Source organism: Sycon ciliatum, chromosome 13 (genome assembly GCF_964019385.1).
Source record: "Sycon ciliatum chromosome 13, ocSycCili1.1, whole genome shotgun sequence".
Taxonomy (NCBI): Eukaryota; Metazoa; Porifera; class Calcarea; order Leucosolenida; family Sycettidae; genus Sycon; species Sycon ciliatum.
In genome coordinates this window covers 25,168,477-25,189,005 of record NC_088655.1, presented here as the reverse complement: position 1 = coordinate 25,189,005, position 20,529 = coordinate 25,168,477, and the positions used below count along the sequence as shown (strand labels likewise).

Sequence of the window (20,529 nt, the reverse complement as noted above, 5' to 3'; positions counted from 1 at the left end):
CTATGATCCATTGTAGGCAAAGTGAATCCCCAAAAAACATCGAATAAAAACTTCTACAAGCTGTCCAACCAAATTGGTTCTGCGATGCTTACTGTCCTCATTCACGTTGATCTTTAGTGTTATAAGTTCCACGCTTGCAACCTTTCTGTTCATCAGGTAGCAGAGATGACGCCCGAAGGTGGGCTGTGATCTTTTTGCTCAGAATGCTGCAGGATAATTTCCACATGACTGGAAGGCAGGTAATTGGTCGGTAATTGGTTAAAACGCTCTTGCCAGGGTCTTTCATGATCAGAACTGTGCGACCATGATTCATCCAAGCTGGCACTTCGGCATCTTGCAGGCATGCGTTAAGCATTCGGGCCATTGCAGTATGCAAAGAGGTCAACTTCTTCACCCAGTACCACTGAACACCATCTGGGCCTGGCACCTTCCAGTACGGCATGCCGGCTAAAACTCTTGCACATGCATAATGAAAATGCACACCTCATCTTGTCCTTAACCCTCTGACTACCAGCCATTCAAATATCGATCCATGTGGATCGATGCAATAGGCAATCACTAAATATTTTGTCTCACGCTCAAAAATTGTCGGATTATTACAGATGAGGGCTTTATGTCTTCAGAAAGACCTTGGCTATCGACAGCAACTATCGCTTTCACTCCTTGGTGCATATCTGGCGCATGGCGAAGTATTTTTGTAGACTGTGAATTGACTCAATTGCGAAAATAATGGGTAGTGAAAGGGTTAAACTTCTCGGAGGTCACTTTCCACAGTGGTCGCCCACTCTGCTTGTTGATCATAGGTCACGGGTGAGGACCTTATGCCTTGCTAGAAGGCTACAGCATTTTGTGAGTCAAGTGAGGTACCGTCTGATGGTTTGGCGGGTGTAGTGCCGTTCCCTTGAAGTTCACAGTAGACTTGTCTCTGGTCTCTCTCAAAGGTTCCATTCTGTCGAAACTGCCGGGATCGCTCATCGGAGCGCTTGTTCGCAGCGGATGTAGCATGAATTTGCTGCTTAACCTCTTCCAGTACGACATTAAGTCCCCTTTTCAGGATCTCGTGTCTAGTGGCTAGCTTGTCCTTTACCCTCTCATCTGGCAATCGTTGCCGACTCCATTCGCCGAGTCAACCATAATCTTTGCACAGCCTGGCCAGCTTAGCAAGCTGCCTCTTTCGCCATCTGTTTTCATTACCTGCCCACTATGGGCCAGCAACGGCGGTGGAGAGTTCTCACCAGCCTAAACGACCCAGATCCGTAACTACAGTAACGACCACCCTATCCAGCTCTCTTCCCAACCTATCACCATCGTTGAAGCTGCGAAGCATCTTGGAGTGTATTTAACACCCGACCAGTCCAACACCGTCCACCTTCAGACCATCCTGAAAACCTTCCAACGTCGTGTTAATCTGCTATGCTTCATGGGACGGCATCTCGCCCCCACAGCCTTTCTACTTCTATATAAAGGTTAAGTCAGACCCACCCTGGAACACGCCACCTCGGCCTGGTCCTATGCCATCACCAAAGCTGAGCTGGAGCGTTTAAATATTTTACAATCCAGAATAACTAGGAAATATTTGCTACGTAAAAAAAGTCAATGTAGATAGATGCGAAACGAAACCCCAGTTAAATGCCCTTTGTGACTTGCACTTTCGCAGACAAGTATCAGCTCTTGTTACTCTATTTAAAATTATCCATATATCTCCAGAACACCTACATATTGGATGACAAAGGGACACCTCTCTCTGACAATGCCATCCAGGATCTGCTGTCTGCCCAATAGGACATATCAGGGAACCCCCAGCCAGACAACCGTGCCGTCCTCAAAGTTGCTCATTTAAACATCTGCAGTCTACGAAACAAAGTTCATGAAATCCATCATATCCTGCATGCCAATAAAATTCACATCATGTCAATTAATGAAACCTGGCTAGACAGCTCAGTATCAGATTCCCTGCTGAACATCCCTGGATATCGGATATACCGGAACGACAGGAACTTGAGGGGCGGAGGTGTGTGCTTGTACGTCATGTCTAGTCTCCGCGCTCGTCTCATCATGCCCGCATCCAACACACATCTGGAGTCGTTGTTTGTGTCAGTTCGCATTGCACGGGAGCCAGATGCGTGTAAGCTCCTCGTGAGTTCAGTCTACCGCCCACCGAGCTCTGGTACAGAATTCTGGGAGCAGTACAGTGCCCAGTTGGATGTCATTTTCGTGGACAGCTCTGACCTGCTAGTTCTGGGAGATTTGAACACGGACATCTTACAACCGACTCTACATCATAATCATCATCTACTTAAGCTTTGTGCAGAGCACCAGCTGCAGAACATTGTCCACGCACCAACTAGAGCGCCGTCAAACACGTGTCTTGACCTGGCTCTGTTGAACACTACCTTTCCATTGCCCAATCCAACGATCATTCCCATGTCAGATCTTACTGATCACCACCTAGTCCGCCTTGATATTGTAATACCGGAATGGAAGCCCCCAGCAACCCAGAGAACTAAGGTTGTGAGAAAACCAGGAATAGCTACTATCAACTACTCTCAGTTTAATGCTGACCTGAATGATATGCTCGAGGACTCATCCTCATTTTCAACATTGGACAGTCAAACTTGCCATCTTCTAACGTCTATCGCTGCTGTTACTGATACGCATGCTCCATCTAAACAAGTTAGACTACCCCTCTGTCCCAAACCTAAGCCTCAACCGTGGGCAACACCAGAGTTACGGAAACTGCTGCAGCGCAGAACTACTCTGCATCGAAGAGTCCTTTCGCAGCCTGGGAATATGGTTCTTAAGCAACAGTATCGTTCTGTCAGACGCGAGGGGACGCTTCTGAGTAGGAGACTGAAATCCCGTTTCCTGATGCACCAGTTCTCGGCACTCCGACGAAATCCTAGAGGTCAGTGGGCTCTTCTTAACAGTCTGTCTGGCAGGCGGAAAGTAAGAAATCAGCCAATTGCATCTCTCAGTAGTCTGACAGAGACATTTGCTAACATAGTGCACGATCCAAGCCGGCCTGCTGACATATGTTTACGCCCAGCCACCCAACAGCCAACTACTGCTGCTCGACTGTCCCATTTTCGACCCGTAACTGTGGCGCACATCACCACACTGCTCAAAGCAACAAACACAAGTAAGTCACCTGGCTCTGACAATGTCTTACCAGCCGTACTGAAGCATGGTCGTGATTCCATAGCAGTTTCTCTCACTGATATTATCAATAAATCTCTGAGCACAGGGTGCGTACCAGATATTTTCAAGAATGCCACAGTCAGCCCAGTTTTCAAATCAGGCGATGCAGAAAGCTCTACTAATTACAGACCAGTCTCATTATTGCCCATATGCAGCAAGATATTAGAACGAGTTGTCTTGGAGCAGCTGATTGCATTCTTTAAGTTACACAACATCATGTACGTGCCTGACAATCAGTTTGCCTACCGTACCAACAGCTCGTGTGAGGACTGCCTAGCGCTAGTGGTCGACGAATGGCTCCAAGCCCTTGATAACAACGAGTACTGTGGCATAGTGTTTGCAGATATGAGCAAAGCTTTTGACCGAGTTAAGCATCAAGAGCTCATTGACGAGTTGAAGATGCTTGGCATTGCTGACACTGCACTTGCTTGGTTTGCAAGCTACTTGACCAGACGCGTCCAGCGAGTAAGAGTAGGACAAGAGCTAGGTGGGGCCCGCCCTTGCACAAGAGGCGTCCCACAAGGCTCCGTGCTCGGCCCACTGCTATTTTGCATTTACACCCGTGATGCACCACAGTGCTTCCAACATGCATTGAATCAACTTTATGCCGATGATATCACACTCTATATCAGGCACAAGTCCATCCAGATCATCACAACCCAGCTGAGTGCTGACCTTGCCGCTCTGGATCGCTACCTAGATCAGAAGGGACTGGTGTTAAACCCTTCCAAGACTCAGTTTGTCCTGCTCAGGCGACCGGGCAAGGAGCTGCCACCTGGCACCGCAGTCAACCGCCGGGGCACTTCCATAGCCCCATCTGCTTACGCTCGGTACTTAGGAATACTGGTTGACGAACATCTGTCTTTCTCAACCCAAGTGGATGCAGTATGTGCAACTGTCAATAGGAAGGTCGGAGCATTTGTCCATGCAAAGCAGAATATCAGCATTTTTGGCAAACGACTTTTCTATTTATCGATCATTCAGTCCACATTTGAGTTTGGCAGCACTGCATATATTCATTGCTTATCACAAACCCTATATGACAAGCTTCTTACTGCCAGCCGCGTAGCATTAAAGAGAATATTTTCGTTGGATAGAATGACTCCCACCACTCTTCTATACAGTCATACTAACTTGTACGCCCTTGAGAAACGTCTCAACTTCAAAACCTATGTATTTGTTTACCGCTGCCTGAATGGACTTGCTAGTCCTCTTCTGCGAGACCGCTTTACCTTGCGCGCCCATGGTGCTCGCACTGCAGCCACCACCCGTGGCCAAGTCTCTGCTGCTCTTGTTCTGCCCCCCGCTAACACCCGATATGGCTTTAGTGCAATTTCTTATTTGGGCGCTGCCAGGTGGAATACACTTCCACCGGCTTGCCGCATGTCTAGTTCACCAGCTGAATTTCGCTCATCCATCAAATTATACCTAGGGTTCCCTGTAAAAAGGCGCTGACGCCTGTTGGGAATTCCCTAGTAAAAGAAGAATAAATAATAATAATAATAATAATAACATTTTCACCTTTCACTGTCTTCAAGTCCAAGAAGACCAAACAAACTTAACATCAATATTATCACGGTGTGCGTTTTTCTTCCCTCTTTTCCAACAAAGCTGCAATGCTATGGAATTGCCTACCGCCTTCTCTTACCTCTATAACCAGCCTCCCCGAATTCAGGCATTCTCTCTATCAGCATGTTCGCCGATATATTCATTACACTGACTGTATACCAACTCCTTAATTACCAGATGTTATGCCTCGATCTATTTCCTTAGCCTATCCTCGATTAACTGCTCCCTCTACATAAAGTTGTCATTTCAGTCTTCTTGCAGGAGATCTCCGCGACTGGCTCAAAGCCTTTGGGACACAACTGAGACATTTAACGACCTGATACCAAGCGCACAACCCATCTACTAGATGCAAACCTGCGCTGACGAGTACACAAAGGACGAAACAGTTCTGTCCGCAGATTGAGTATATGTATAGGATATACCCTGAGCTGGAGTGTTTATGGAACATATACACCAAATACAAACCGAGGCCGCAGGCCGGAGTTTGTATGATAGTGTTTATACCCAGCTCTTATTAACTCCCACTAATTCCTGTGATCTATAACTGGTGAATATATCTCCATATTCACCACTTTAACTTGGGGTATATACTTTGCTATATTACCCACTTTTAAAAGGTTGTAATGTAGTGACCTGACTCACTGAGTATTACGTCATTCTACATACGCATGCGCAAGAAATAAAATCATTCTCTTTGGTCACAACTTCTTCGTTGTACGGTTGGCCAAAGTAGCCGTCGTCTAGGGCCCGACGTAAAACCCTAAATTGGTGACCCCTGACGCTGCGCTCTTCGGAGTTTTGAGCATGCCATCCCCGAGCTCGGCCCGCCGCAGTTTCCTGCTCGCCTCAACTCTCGGGAACCCGTCAATCGCCGGCTGTTGACGTAAAACTTGAGCCTCACCACCACTGGATCCGCATCCGAGCTGCTGTGGCCCCTGCCTAGTCATCGGCGGATAATGCCGACATAATTTTGAGCATAATCACGGCTTTCTGGAAAATAGCATTGCCGAGCATAATTTAGTTGGTCCTTCAGCATAACTGCTGCATAAAACCGCTAGGGCCTCAAAGGTCAAAAGTTCACCGTCCAGAGTCCGTTGTTTGTTACAAAGGCAAGGGAATCCTCCTATAAATAGATCTACACCCGGGACTCGGCAGGGAGTCGTACCATACCACGGTATATCTGGCACGGCTCCGTGAAACTGAAAGGGCCTGATCTACACCGTAAATGTAACAGGTGTTACATCAGGCCCTTTCAGGGAGTCATACCATCCACGACGACAGCATGCAGCGCCATATACCATGATAATAATTACCATGATTACTAGTCATTACGTAGTTGTAACTGTCAACAAACGCATTCCTCCTGGATGTTTAGTCCTACGGCCCAATCCTATCAGAAGTTTCCTTGAACGTAATAGTCTATGGCGGCTGAAGTAGCGTGACGGATCGAATGGAGTCCGCGGGCGCCCGTGACAGGGCACTTGATTATCCGTCTGACATGGAAGTCGACGTATTAGAAGAGGAAGAAGACAGCAATTGTAATGCAGCCGATCACCTGGAGAAAGCAGATGAAGCTCGAATTTCCAGAGACCGTTCCATGAAAAGAACGTCAACGGAGAAGGCGAACACCTCAGCAAATGCGAAGAAGACTCGAGTTTCGCTAGGTTCTAGCACCCAGCTTGTCAATATCAGTCCACACCAGAGGGTCACGGAGTTTCCAGCTGAATATCTTACTGTCTCCTCTGGAAAGCTTTATTGTGAAGTCTGTTGTACAGTATTATCCGTGAAAAAGAGTATCGTGAAGCTGCACATCACCTCCCATCGTCATAGTAAGGGGAAGGAGACACACCAGCAGCAGTCCCTGCACCAGCAGCGCCTCATCCAGAGCTGGGAGCAGTATCAACAACGACACAGCCTGGCTGGAACTGGGCTTTCCCAAGCAGTACCAACGGAGCAAAGTGTGCGACGGATTGAGACAGTGACTGCGTTCCTGAAGGCTGGCATTCCGTTAGCTAAGGCAGACTACCTACGGCCCCTTTTAGAAGCAGGTGCAGAAAGGCTGACGTTTTCAACCCACCTAGCAAGCTATATCCCTTTTGTTCTGGAAGTTGAACGTGATAGATTGAAGGAGGAACTGAAAGACAAGCCATTCATTTGCGTCATATTCGATGGAAGCACACACTTGGGTGAAATGCTCGTCATCCTCATCAGATTCGTCCGTGAAGACTTTGAGATCTGCCAACGACTTGTCCGCGTACATGTGCTTGCAAAGAGCTTAAATGCCCAGCAATTGGCCAGAGAAATCATCACCACATTGTCAACTGATCTGCAATATCCAAGTGAGCGTGTGCTGGCTATGGTTCGTGATGGTGCAAGTGTCAATAGTGCTGCTGTCAAGATCCTCAAGGATGCCCTGTACCCACAGCTAGCTGACATCATTTGCATCCCGCATTCTCTTGATCTGATTGGGAGAAAATTTGACACGGATCTGCTGGATTCCTTCCTCCAGGCATGGGTAGCTCTGTTCAGTCACAGCCCCGCTTCACGACTGGTTTGGCAAAACCTGAGCGGCGAGAGTATCCGTTCATGTTCTGCCACTCGGTGGTGGAGTTGGTGGGAGGTACTTGCTCAACTACACCGTCTATTTCGACACGTCAACGTATTCCTAGCTGATCTCCAAAGCTGCCCGTCCACTGTGGCCAAGCTGAAACGAGTTCTTGAAGATCCAGATGAGCAAACACAGCTACGCCTGCAGCTGGCCATCACCATCGACATGGGGAAGCCAATTGTCCAGAAGACGTATCTGCTCGAAGGCGATGGTGAAATGGTGGTGGATGCCTATGCCTGCCTGCAAGAGCTGTGTTCTGCTGCTGCAGTAGAGAACTACCCCGAAACAATTGCAACAGCCGATGACATAGCTGGTGGCAATGCGGCCGCTGCCGCAGCTATGGTGACGCAAGCCAAGGTATTCGTAGCACCTGCGGTGCAATACTTCCGCACCAAGTTTAACAAGCAAGGTACCCCAATGTTTGAAGTGGTGAAGTTATTCAAGGCGGTGCGAATTCTTTGCCCACAACAGGCCAGAGCAATTGGCTTGACCGAAGCCCACGTACAAGCGCTTAGAATTGTTCCCGGCATGAGTGATGACGCCCTCGTGAACCGTCTGCTGGAGGAGTTGCCAGCTTACATTTTTGCTGCAGAAGACGCTGTCATCGATGACACTCATCGTCGTCTAAGATGGTGGAGGAATCAGGTTGGCCTTCAAGCATGGAAGCTTGCAGCCCGCATTGTGTTTGCGCTGCTGCCATCGTCTGCTCCAGCAGAGCGTGTGTTCTCCCTTTGTGAAGCTGCCACCAGTTCACGTCAGGCACGCTTGCTTTCTGACCAACTGGAGGCATCGTTGATGCTCCAGTACAATCGTGGTCACATCGCCCTGCTCTGAAGTAGTTGCAGAGTTGTTGCAGTTGTGTTGACTCCAACTCACAGCTTCTTCCTCTGGCTTTTGAATTGGTGATCAGTACATGCATGTAGGATGTGGTCTCTCCAGCAGCCAAAGCTGCCACTGTTCGACTGGTATTATTTTCTGTTATTGTTTTCAAATTTCTTGCACATTATTCTCCCAAATGCAGTGTCATGCATAAATCACTGCAGTGACTCTGCATTCTATTCTACTATTTCTGTACATAATTGTGCTTCTATTGATGTTGCAGTGCCTATTACTGTATCCTGGTTCCTTCTCCATAGCTGAGACTAGATCTTCTTCCATGCAGTTTTCTCCGGAAGTCCACATTTGATCCCGAGTACACATTCTATACATTTCAGTGGCATTATAAACATGAAAGAGCACAGTGTCATGAAGCATAATTTGAGCATAATTTAGTGATTTTCAGAGCATATTGCCAGCATACTGAAAAGCATAATCCGTGTGATTTTCGAGCATTATCCGCCGACGTCTACCCCTGCCACCCTCCCCGGCCCACCTGGATACCCCGCTATCCTGCCACGGCATCGTCCAGTCGTCGTCGTCGTCCGTATTCGTCCTGGCCTAAAGCTGGAAATTGGCCACCTCCACCCGTCGTACCAGCTCACTCCCTGTGCACGCACGCAGGCACACACCCGGCACCAAACCCCATGGAGCTGCGCTCGCCTCCATCTGTCCCCGCCTCAGTCGGCACGCCTCGCCCCATTGCAGCGCTCCTGCTGGTATCCCGCCAAGCCTGCAACATGCAGCCGCCTCTGACACGATAACACTCCTCTGTCATGCGTACGTTTCCTCTTTTCTGTCTTTCTGCCTCTGACATGCTCTCCACCTCTGTCACGTTAACACACCTCTGACACGTTAACCCGCCTCTGTCATGCATCTCTCTCTTTCCTGCTTTTCTGATTTTTGTTTCGGCATTTGTGCCACGTTGTTTAACAAATTTCACACACGCAGCGCTCTCGCCTGTACATATGTATCATAATATTATATTTTTGCCATTCCGCCTTGTACATGCTGGGCTTTCTTTTTCTCTTCTCTTTCTTGTTTCTTGTTTATCGTGCTTCGCTCCTCCCGACCTCACCACTGGCGGAGGAGTACTGTAGCGACCTGACTCACTGAGCATTACGTCATTCTACATACGCATGCGCAAGAAATAAAATCATTCTCTTTGGTCACAACTTCTTCGTTGTCCGGTTGGCCAAAGTAGCCGTCGTCTAGGGCCCGACGTAAAACCCTAAAGTAACTTTTCAACTTTCAGGGTTTAGGGTTTTACGTCGGGCCCTAGACGACGGCTACTTTGGCCAACCGGACAACGAAGAAGTTGTGACCAAAGAGAATGATTTTATTTCTTGCGCATGCGTATGTGGAATGACGTAATACTCAGTGAGTCAGGTCGCTACAAGGGGACTTAGAAATTTTCTCTCCAATTGAAAAAGAAAAAAATTGAAGAGAAGAAAGAAGTTTCGGTAGGATTCGAACCTGCAACCATAAGATTCCCAAGCACCTATCTTGACCACCCAGCCACCAGGGTGTTGATGCAGATGTTGGTTGAAAGATAGGTCTTAGGTCTGGAACACGCAATGCTCCCTACACATAAGTATATAATATAACCTAACCAGTTGATTATATGGGAAATATAAACCTGTATACAAACCGAGGCGAAGCCGAGGTTTGTATATTGGTTTATATTTCCCATATAATCAACTGAGTAGGTTATTATTATGCTTATACTGAGCTGATATACAAACTCCCCTCTCCCCCACAAGGGTAGAGATTGGAATTCCAACCCACAACCATGGCTCGAGGAGTCTTCCTTTCACCAACCCAGTGCGGATCAAGTACAAGACTACCACTGACTCTGTGCAGTACATGCAGTGCAGTACCATCACACACTCTTTGTGACTTCAGTTTAGTACTGAAGTACTAGTTACATCGGAAGTAACAGCTATGCGCCAAGTAAGTTAGTTTGAACCTCACAGTGCTAGTGACCGTTACCGCGCGCAGATCTCACCGCGGGCTCTGTAAAAGAACCGTTTGCTTATTAGACTTTAGAGACATAGAGTTCGTCTCCTTTCCAAAGTAAGAGTAAAATGAATCAGCACGAGCCTGTTGAATCGACTCCGAAACGTTTCTTCTGAGGACGACCACGAATCACGATGTCATTATTCAAGCAGCAGTTTCTAAGAACACTGGCAGTGCCACGGATTATGGCTGCGCATGTTCCGTCTGCTCTGCGAGGGACGCGGAAAGGAGAACATCGATTGGAAAACCATCAGTAGTGAAGTTCCGTCGCCCCTGCTATCTGCATTCTATGTCCATGCAAAAACGCAGGAGGAGCGGCACGCGGGCCGGCCGCGGGGCTCTTCAGCCGCACATGTCGAGTGCTGCGCTTGACAGACGGAGTGCTGAAACAGCGAAAGAAGGACAGCCTCGAACGTCAGGTGCAGCACATGGCACATGTTACAAAGGACGACGTTGTATTCTTCATTCTTCATCGTTGACGGGAAAGAGACCCTGAAGTTGGGACCGTCGTGCATGTCGAAAAACCATCAAGGCGGACTGCAGGTCACTAGTGTAATCCTAAAAAAAAGGAGTTTATATACCAGTTTATATACCAGTTTATATTCTCGTCATCGAAGTACCTGTTATATGCAAAATACAAGTCTGGAGTGTTGTGTGAGGAGAGATGGGAGTTTGTATAAAAGCTCAGTATAATAGTATACTACCGTAGAATCCCGCGGATATGCCCATGATGGGCTTATCTGTTTCACAAGGCAATTTCGGTGGGCTTATACGAGAACATGGGCTTATACGCGGGCATGGGCTTATACGCCGACACCAAGTTGTGCTATTGAGAAGTATCAATGAAGTGTGAAGTACATTGCTGAAAATCACTGTGCAAACAAAAACAACCGATGATTGTGCTGAAATGTAGGAAAAAAACTATAATGTGCATGACAACGTACATGTACACGTACATGGTACGGCTAAGAGTCCATAATTTATGGACTCCTGGTATGACCTAGGCCCATGGGCTTGTACGATGAAGCTGTGTTATGTTCGAACAAACTCTGGGCTTATGCGCGGGCATGGGCTTATACGCGGGTAGGCTTATCCGCAGGATTCTACGGTATAGTATACTGGGATTCTAAAATAGCTATTTCGGACCAGTATTTCGGGCCAAAAACGAAGCTAGGTATAAATAGAATAAACACCTCTGGCCTTCCCTTTTGGTATAGTTGAACCGTACACCGTATTCAGCAGGTGAGCAGAATTCGCCGCTCCTTGCCTTTTGCCTTGCTTCCATTCTCTCTCTCTCTCTCTCTCTTCTCTCTCTCTCTCTCTCTCTCTCTCTCTCTCTCTCTCTCTCTCTCTCTCTCTCTCTCTCTCTCTCTCTCTCTCTCTCTCTCTCTCTCTCTTGTTGTGAGCCGAACAGTAATGTTTCTGTCCTCTGTGTAATCTACAAAGTAACATTAGTTATGACACCAGATTCAATCGTTCGAAGTTAGTTCTAAAGTCACGAATCCGGACTTTTGTATAGAATTACATAGCGCACTGCTGGTGACCCGGTCTAGTGTTCGATCACTCGCGATCGCTCAGTAGTCTGCACGCAGCATTGAATTTTAGTATTTTACGAGCACTGGTACAGTATGAATCCATCAAACTCCGCAGCTAGCACACCTATCCGCAGCGTAGGTCGTGGCCAACTGCTGTCCAGAATCACGGGCGCTGGAACTACCGCAGCAGGCGGTACAGCCCGCGACGGTGAGGTGGCCGCGGTCAGCTTGAACGTCAAGCTACCACCTTACTGGGCTGCTGACCCCCAGGTTTGGTTCGCACAGGTGGAATCCCTGTTTTCCACCCGTCGCATCACCAGCCAGGTGACCAAATATCAGTATGTGGTGGGATCTCTGACACCCGAGTATGCGGCAGAGGTGCGTGACATCATCCTGGATCCTCCAGCTCAACAGCCGTACGACGCTCTCCGCGAGCGTCTCATTCACCGCATGCAGATGTCAGAACAGCAGCGTTTGCGCCTGCTGATTTTGGACGAGGAACTGGGCGACAAGAAGCCTACCCAGCTTTTACGCAAGCTGCAGCAGTTGGTAGGTGAGAACGCCATGCCCGAAAAACTATTGCGCGGGCTGTTTGTCAGCCGGTTGCCCCGATCGGCCAAGTCAATATTAGCATCCTGCTCTGCATCACCGCCGCTGCAGGATCGGGCAGAAATGGCTGACAGGATAGTGGAGGCAGCTGGTCCCAGTGCGTCAGTACATTCAGTTCGCAACACTGGCGAGTCAGAGGCAATGGCCTCCATTGCAGCCAAGTTGCCGCCCCGACGACTACTGTAACCGAGCTGAAACAGCAGCACGGCCGCTCTCGCTTCCGCGGCCAACCCCGCAGTCGCTCGGTCTCACCGTATAGCAGTGGTTTATGCCATTTTCACCACAAGTTTGGTGTGCAAGCCTGGCGGTGTGAAGCCCCGTGCTCCTGGTCGTCGGGAAATGCCCCGGCCAGCCAGTAGCGGCTCCTGTGTCTGACCCACCTACCTCCCGCCGCCTCTATGTCCGTGATGTCACCAGTGGAACCCGTTTCCTAGTGGATACCGGTGCTGACGTCAGCCTGCTGCCAGCCACTTCTGAACACCCCCGCCACATTGATCCGACTGGTCAGTATCAGCTCCGCGCTGCTAATGGCTCTGCTATTCCGGCTTTCGGGCAGAGGTGTTTGACCCTTGACCTTGGTCTTAGACGAGCATTCCCTTGGATATTTGTCGTTGCTGACGTGAAGGAGCCGATCCTGGGGGCTGATTTTCTCCATCGGTTCAGTGTCCAAGTCGAACTTCATGGACGCACCATCCGTGACAACTCCACTGACCTCCAGGTCAATTGCATTCCTGCCGGAACCGCATCGCTCAGCTGCTCCTTAGTTTCCGCCCCGGTGGCCACAGCACCAGCATTCACCGACCTGCTTGCCGAGTTCCCAAGCCTCACCAAACCATGCTGTTATGACCTGCCGGTCAAGCACTCGGTGGAGCACCATATTGTGACTACCGGCCCGGCACTGCATGCCCGCACTCGTCGGCTGGCTCCAGACCGCCTGGCAACGGCCAGAGCTGAGTTCCAGCATATGCTGTCCCTTGGCATCATTCGGCCATCCTCCTCGCCCTGGTCCAGCCCTCTCCACATGGTTCCTAAACCCAATGGAGACTGGAGGCCATGTGGAGACTACTGACTCCTGAATAAAGTCACCGAACCGGATCGGTATCCGATTCCTCATATTCAGGATTTCACCAGCAGTCTCCATGGTTCTACAGTGTTTTCGAAACTGGCTCTGGTCAGAGCGTATCACCAGATACCAGTAACCCCGGCCGACATTCCCAAGACTGCCATCACGACTCCGTTTGGGTTATTTGAGTTCATCAGGACGCCCTTCGGCCTCCGGAACGCGGCACAGTCATTCCAGCGGTTTATCGATTCAGTATTGCATGGCCCGGATTTCTGCTAGGTCCTAATCGCCAGCTCCGACCACTCTAAGCACCTGCAACATCTGCGCCTGGTGTTTGAGCGCCTGCAGCAGTATGGTTTGGTGATCAACCCCGCTAAGTGCGTTTTCGGCCAGTCATCCCTGACGTTTCTGGGCCATTGATGGGGCATGGCAGCCGCTCGCTTTCTTTTCCAAATGAATGCAACCAGCTCAGAGTCGCTACAGCACGTTCGGTCGAGAATTGCTAGCTGCGTACCTGGCAGTAAAGCATTTCCGGCATCACCTGGAAGGCCGCTATTCCACATTCTGACGGACCATCGCCCGTTAGTGTTCGCCATGCAAGCTGCTGGTACTAGCCACTCACCTCGTGAGCTCTGGCACCTGTCCTACGTGGCGGAATTCACGACGGATCTCCGCTTCCTGCATGGGGCTGACAATGTTGTTGCTGACGCTCTGTCTCGCGCCACTGTTGATGCAGTAACCGCGTTGCCGGCCGCTGTAGACTTTCAGGCTCTGGCAGCCGCCCAGCAGTCTGATCCCGAGCTACTCTCCGCTCAGCAAGACACGCAGTCGTCTCTGAAGCTTCAGCCAATCCCATACGGTTCCGTTACTCAGCCTATGGTGTGTGACATGTCGACCGGCACTGCCCGCCCGTTTGTACCGTTGTCCTTTCGCAAGACCGTCTTCAACAGCCTGCACTCCCTTGCACACCCGGGTATTCGTGCCACTCAGCGTGTGGTTTCGGCACGCTACGTCTGGTGTGGCATGCAAAAGGACGTCCGGGAATGGACCCGCTGCTGCCCCTTCTGTCAGCTGAGCAAAGTGACCCGCCACACGCAGGCTCCGCTTGGCCAGTTTCTGCCACCCGATGAGCACTTTGACCACATCCACATTGATTTGGTCGGCCCTTTGCCTCCCTTCGGTGGTTGCACCTATCTGCTGACCTGCGTGGATTGCTTTACCCGCTGGCCAGAGGCCATTCCGATCAAGGACGCCGCCGCGGAAACAGTTGCCACCGCTTTCATTGCTGGGTGGATTCCCCGCTTCGGCGTCCCATCTGTCGTCACCACAGATCGTGGCGCCCAGTTTGAGTCTGCGCTTTTCCGCCACTTGTTGGCTCTGCTCGGCACCTGCCGGACTCGGACAACTTCCTACCGTCCACAATGCAATGGCCTCGTCGAGCGTTTCCACCGCCACCTAAAGGCTGCTCTGAAGTGCCACCCTCATCCTGGTGCCTGGAATGCGATGATGCCCCTGTTGTTGCTGGGCCTTCGCGCTAGCCTGCGCGAGGAGTTCCAGTGCAGTTCCGCGGAGCTGATCTACGGCACCACTCTCCGCTTGCCATCTGAGTTCTTCCAGCCACCGCCGTTTATGCCGTCGGTGCTCGTTTACGTTCAGTTCCTCCGGGATGTATTGCAAAACATCCGGCCCTCAGACGTCGGCCCTCGCCAGTCCAACCGCCCAGTATACGTGCCTAAGGATCTGTCAACATGCGACTTCGTGTATATCCGTACCAACAGTGTCCGCAAGCCGCTCCAGACACCGTACACTGGTCCGTTCCGGGTCCTCAAGCGTGCTGACAAGCATTTCATGGTCGACGTCAAGGGCAAGTCCGACCAGGTTAGCATTGACCGTTTGAAGCCCGCATATGCTCTGCCTGTTACAGCTGCTGCTGCTTCTGCTCTTTCTCTGATTGTCCCGCCGGATGCTGCTGCTGCCCCACCCCCTGCACGTGCTGTTCGCTTTGCTAACTGATCGGCTGGGCTCCTCCGTTCTTTGTCCCCGTTGGCCGTTTATGTCGGACCTTTTTCCGGTTGCCGTGCGGTTTTCATTTTTTTCTTCCTTTATACGCTTCTTCTTCTACATTGCGGTTGTCGTTTCTTTCCTTTCAAAGGTTATCGTTTCCTGCCTCCGGCTTGTACACTGGCAGGGGAGTAATGTAACGGATTCTCGGTCACATGACCTGATTTTAGGGCTGAAACAATTATACTGATAACTCGCCTATCGATCGTTAAGAGTGCAATCGATAATCGTAAGTGCTCAAAACGAGTGCTAATGATTTTTTATGGATGCATATCAGTGACAGTATTCTAGCTCTTGCACTCCATCCGATAGTGGATACTAGTGCAATCATGTACTTTCATAGCCAGCAATCGCAACGTACTTTGAAAATCAACATAATTTTTCGAATCGACCTTTTTTCCAGATCACTTTTCAACGAGGACGAAGCAAAGTCGGCCGAAGGAAGCCTAGAGGAAGAAAATCACCCTCTCCACTTCACCATCACGATACTGACATAGATACGAGATGAAACAACTAAAAAATCCACAAGAAAACTGTACGGCCATCATCGCGCTGACTTTGGTCTGACTTTGGTCTGAGAATTTCTATCACGATCTAAAATGTACGAGGAGCACTCAAAAATAAGCCAGAGACGTACCTTTAACGCTCTCTACTCCTTTTTCAAGGCACAAAAGTCGAGTCTCCACTTTCAAACCAGGAACCAGACGTACCAGTGGTCCTTTTCAGCTGCTCCACGAGCGCAGGAAAGGGTCACCAAAGGGCGCAGAGCAGCATCCATTCCAGAAAAAGAGCTAAAATACGAGTGAGACTGCATGACTGAGTACATGAGTACATGTATGAATACATGCAGAAAATAGTCAATCTCAGCATTTCTGCTCCAAACAGCAACTAGCTTCGACTAGAAACAAAGATTACACCAAAGGATCAAACAACAACCATTTTCTGCAGTTTTTTTGCAGATGGCTTCCTTGTGCTCGGCCCAGCACGCCAAAAATCACACCTCGGAGGAGTACAAAAATTACAACTCTCAGATGTCTTCGATTGCTGGCCATGCAAGCGCAGTGAAATTTATTTGTGGCTTTGAAAGAGATCGGGAGAGAAGACTTTGCCTTTTCGGTTCATTTGTGGGAGAAGGCGGAGATGGGAGCAGTTCCCAGAGGGTGATAACAAGATTCTTCGCTCTAGAAACAACATGAAGTTCTCTAGTTGAGTAGTTCATGTTGATAAACCAGCCAGATTTCTACAGGTGTCAACAGTGCGGTGCCACGAATTTCTAACGCAGCAAAGGCATCATGGGATTTCTCCATAAACTGGTGTTCAATAGAGCCGACAATAATCGATAAAACCAATATATCGATCGTTAACGATATTGGTTGATCGTTAGGAGTTATTGAATGATCGTTTCAGCCCTACCTGATTTACTTCGGTTTCAATGAAATTCTCATAATTATTGGCTTTATGAAATTCTCCGATCTCGCGGTCACACTTATATGTATTACGACCGCTTTACCGTATCAGCATGCGCCGTTCACTTCCACACCGTATTATCCTTATTTGCATGCGTACTACAGCTGTGTACAACTAGATTCCAGTGCGCCGCTGGCCTTCCCTTTTGGTATAATTGTACCGTACACCGTATTCAGCAGGTGAGTAGAATTCGCCGCTCCTTGCCTTTTGCCTCGCTTCCATTCTCTCTCTCTCTCTTGTTGTGAGCTGAACAGTAATGTTTCTGTCCTCTCTGTAATCTAAAAAGTAACATTAGTTATGACACCTTAATCGTTCGAAGTTAGTTCTAAATTCATGAATCCAGACTTTTGTATAGAATTAAGTAGCGTACTGCTACATATTATTAACAGTATTTATTTCATTCTTGAGCAAATACATTGAATATGCACTGGCCGGGGATCTGTGTGATGAATGGGGGTGTATATTAAGGTAGATATAAATATACCGTATTTCCGCACATATAAAGCCATGGCGTTATAAGTGAAACATCGCTGTTTTGGACCAAATTTTTTTACAGAAAATAGCCTCGGATTTAACGCCATGGCGCTAAAAGTGAGAGATGCGTACATGCAAAGAAATCGGCAGAGTATGAACTTCGAGTGCACGTTCATGTCGAGGATCCATGCACTTTCAATTTTCCCTGAAAATTTCAAATTGTGAACCTATTGTGTACAAGGTGACATGTGACATTGGGGATGGGTACATGCAGAGAGAATCACCGCTACTGTAGGTTCACTGAAAGAACTGAAAGTACTACTACTACTACTACTACTACTACTACTACTACTACTACTACTACTACTACTACTACTCAGCTTTAACGCCAGATGCAAATTCCTCCACATTGAATTTTGTTCACTTATAACGCCATGGCTTTATAAGTGAGGGTGGCCTTATATTCGGATATAACGCCATGGCTTTATATGCGCGGAAATACGGTATGTATATGGCTTCATTTTCGTTCTTGCTCATTCCCATGTAACTACTGATGAAATGGGTGAAAAGCTTTTAGTATTATGAAATTGACAACCTTGTTGTGTGTATATACCTATTTTCATCAGTAGTTACATGGGAATGAGCAAGAACGAAAACGAAGCCAGAATTTATACTGGGGGTAGAGAATCAGCAAGAATATTCTTACGCGCCTCAAGTTCACACTACACTACCATAAGAATGTATAGAGCAATGGAAAAATGCGGGAAACAACACATGAAGGGAATGCAGTACCAAAACAAACACGTGATGAAGTTGTCAGTCCGGTTGCAGCTTGAACAGCCGCAGCACCTTGATGTGCTTCTTTTGTCGACACAGTTCTGGCCTCAAACTGCGAATGTGCAGCGCCTCCAGTGTGAATCGGTGCGCGCTGTTCCGGGCCGGTGTGATGACACTGAAGCTGCTGTTGCGTTCCTGCGGGATGCATTCAGGTTGCGCTTGCAAATGCTTTGTGATGGCACTATCACTTGTTGCCACACGTTTGTCAGGCGGCTTCTTGTACAGCTTGTCTGGGATATGCTGCTTGATCCTTTCAGAGAATCGCTGACATGTCTCACCAACGTAAGTCCGCTCACAGCGACACGCATACTTATAAATAAAATTACTATTTTAAAGAGTTGGTGAAACATCCTTCGCGATAGACCTGAATGCGGGCCTAGTTGTATAAATTACAATGGGGGATACTGTAGGATAGCAGTTCAGAATTGCAGCTTCAATCTTTTTGCGGAAGGCAATGCTATCTGCTGACCTGCGTGGATTGCTTTACCCGCTGGCCAGAAGCCAATTTTGCTCTTTTTTTTGATAATACGCGTTGCAGATTCAAGTTGTGCAGAAGCTGTATCTGGGCTAGGTTCAAGAACGCTTGTCATGACTCGCTTGAGTACTTTGAGTGGGTAACCGTTAGAACACAGAATATCCTCTAGCTAAGCAATTTCAGCTGATAATAGTGATGGTGAGCAGATGTTTTTAGCTCGGAAAGTTAATGATCTGATCAAATTGATTTTGTTTCTAGTGTCACAAAACGAGTACCAGCGGGTGTAAAGACCTGTGAACGTCGGCTTTCTATATACTGTGGTGAGCAATTCTGTGGAAGAATGCTTAATCAATACATCAAGAAACGGCAATTCTCCATTATTCTCCTCCTCCATTGTAAAGTGGAGAGCTGGGTGAAGATCATTTAAACGCTCAGAGAATTCCAATGCTAGTTTCCGGTTGTGAAATGCTGCGAATGTGTCATCCACATAACGCCTAAAGAATTGAGGCCAATGACTGTCTGGAATTGAGTTCTCAAAATATCCAACAAAGATATTGGCTAGCACGGGGCCCAAGGGTGAACCCATGGCTACTCCGTCCCTCTGTGCGTACATATTGCCATTGAAACTGAACTGCACGTCTGATGTGGCTTTGAAAAGCAGCTTCTTGAAGATCTTGGGGTATTTTCGGGGCTGATATTTCATCATCATGGTATAGCGACTGTATGCAGATATCTATTGTTTCCTTGAGAGGCACGTTTGTAAAGAGGCTGACTACATCGAAAGAGCACAGGAACAGCGATCCAGAGTTCTCTGCCTGCTGCTGACCAAATTCCCTTACACCATCCACGAACTCGAAGGTATCCTTAGTTGCGTGGGCGGAATATTTTTTCAGGACTGCCTTTAGTAATTCAGCTAGCCACTTGGCCATTTCGTGTTGGGGAGCATTGATCATGGACAGGATTGGTCGAAATGGCACGTGTTTCTTATGTATTTCGTTACGCCATAGAGCACAGGTCGGCACGAGCCAACGGGTCGGATCCGGTCGAAATCTATATTGAGTATTTTTCCAGCCTTTGTGGACTCATCAGCGCAGCACAGAGGAAATGAGGCCAATCACATCATACGTGAGGATAATATGCACAAGGGATCCACACCAAGTAACAAACTATGAAATTATGAAACTTACCTGGGGACCTGCAAGTGGGCACGACGGAAATTTTATATTGTTTGGAGACAGAATTCCATCCAAACGGGACTACTGCTCCGCTCTTGGAATTGCATGTAGTGCCAGGGGTACAGTGTGGAACCTTCCCATCTGGGCACTGGAATCTGAAAACTCCTCCAGCGGGATCCCTTTTAATCTCATCTGCGGAATAGTGAACTGAATCATACAAGCAACACGGGTATACAGTTCTTAATATAGGTTAGTGTATGGCAGAGAGGGCACTATCTTTTTTTTAAACGAGGTTACCGCAAAGTACCGTTGATCCCCCCCCCCCCCCCCACACACACACCATGTCGCCTCCCAGCTGGGTTTTCGGCAGGGGGTGGGAATTAGATCAAGGCTGTCAAGTGCAGTACGATGTACAACAACGTAGAAGTTCAGACTCGATGTGCTGGATTGTGCACATTTTCATCCTGGATTGGCAAGTATTGTGTACAGCAGTGCATGCGTCGGTTCAACATCGTATTTTCGTTGTATACGCCGAAGTCGCTTCACAGGTAGAAAATCGAAAG

The 20,529-nt window shown here is 48.5% G+C and overlaps 1 protein-coding gene across 1 annotated transcript in view; it reads right to left on the bottom strand.

Moving 5' to 3' along the window:
* LOC135829809 (sushi, von Willebrand factor type A, EGF and pentraxin domain-containing protein 1-like) overlaps positions 1–20,529 on the bottom strand; it is a 71,734-nt gene that overhangs the window by 15,788 nt on the left and 35,417 nt on the right. Inside the window, exon 6 of the mRNA XM_065342201.1 lies at positions 19,979–20,173. Coding sequence (XP_065198273.1) covers positions 19,979–20,173 — 195 coding nt within the window. The remainder of the gene's footprint in view (positions 1–19,978; positions 20,174–20,529) is intronic.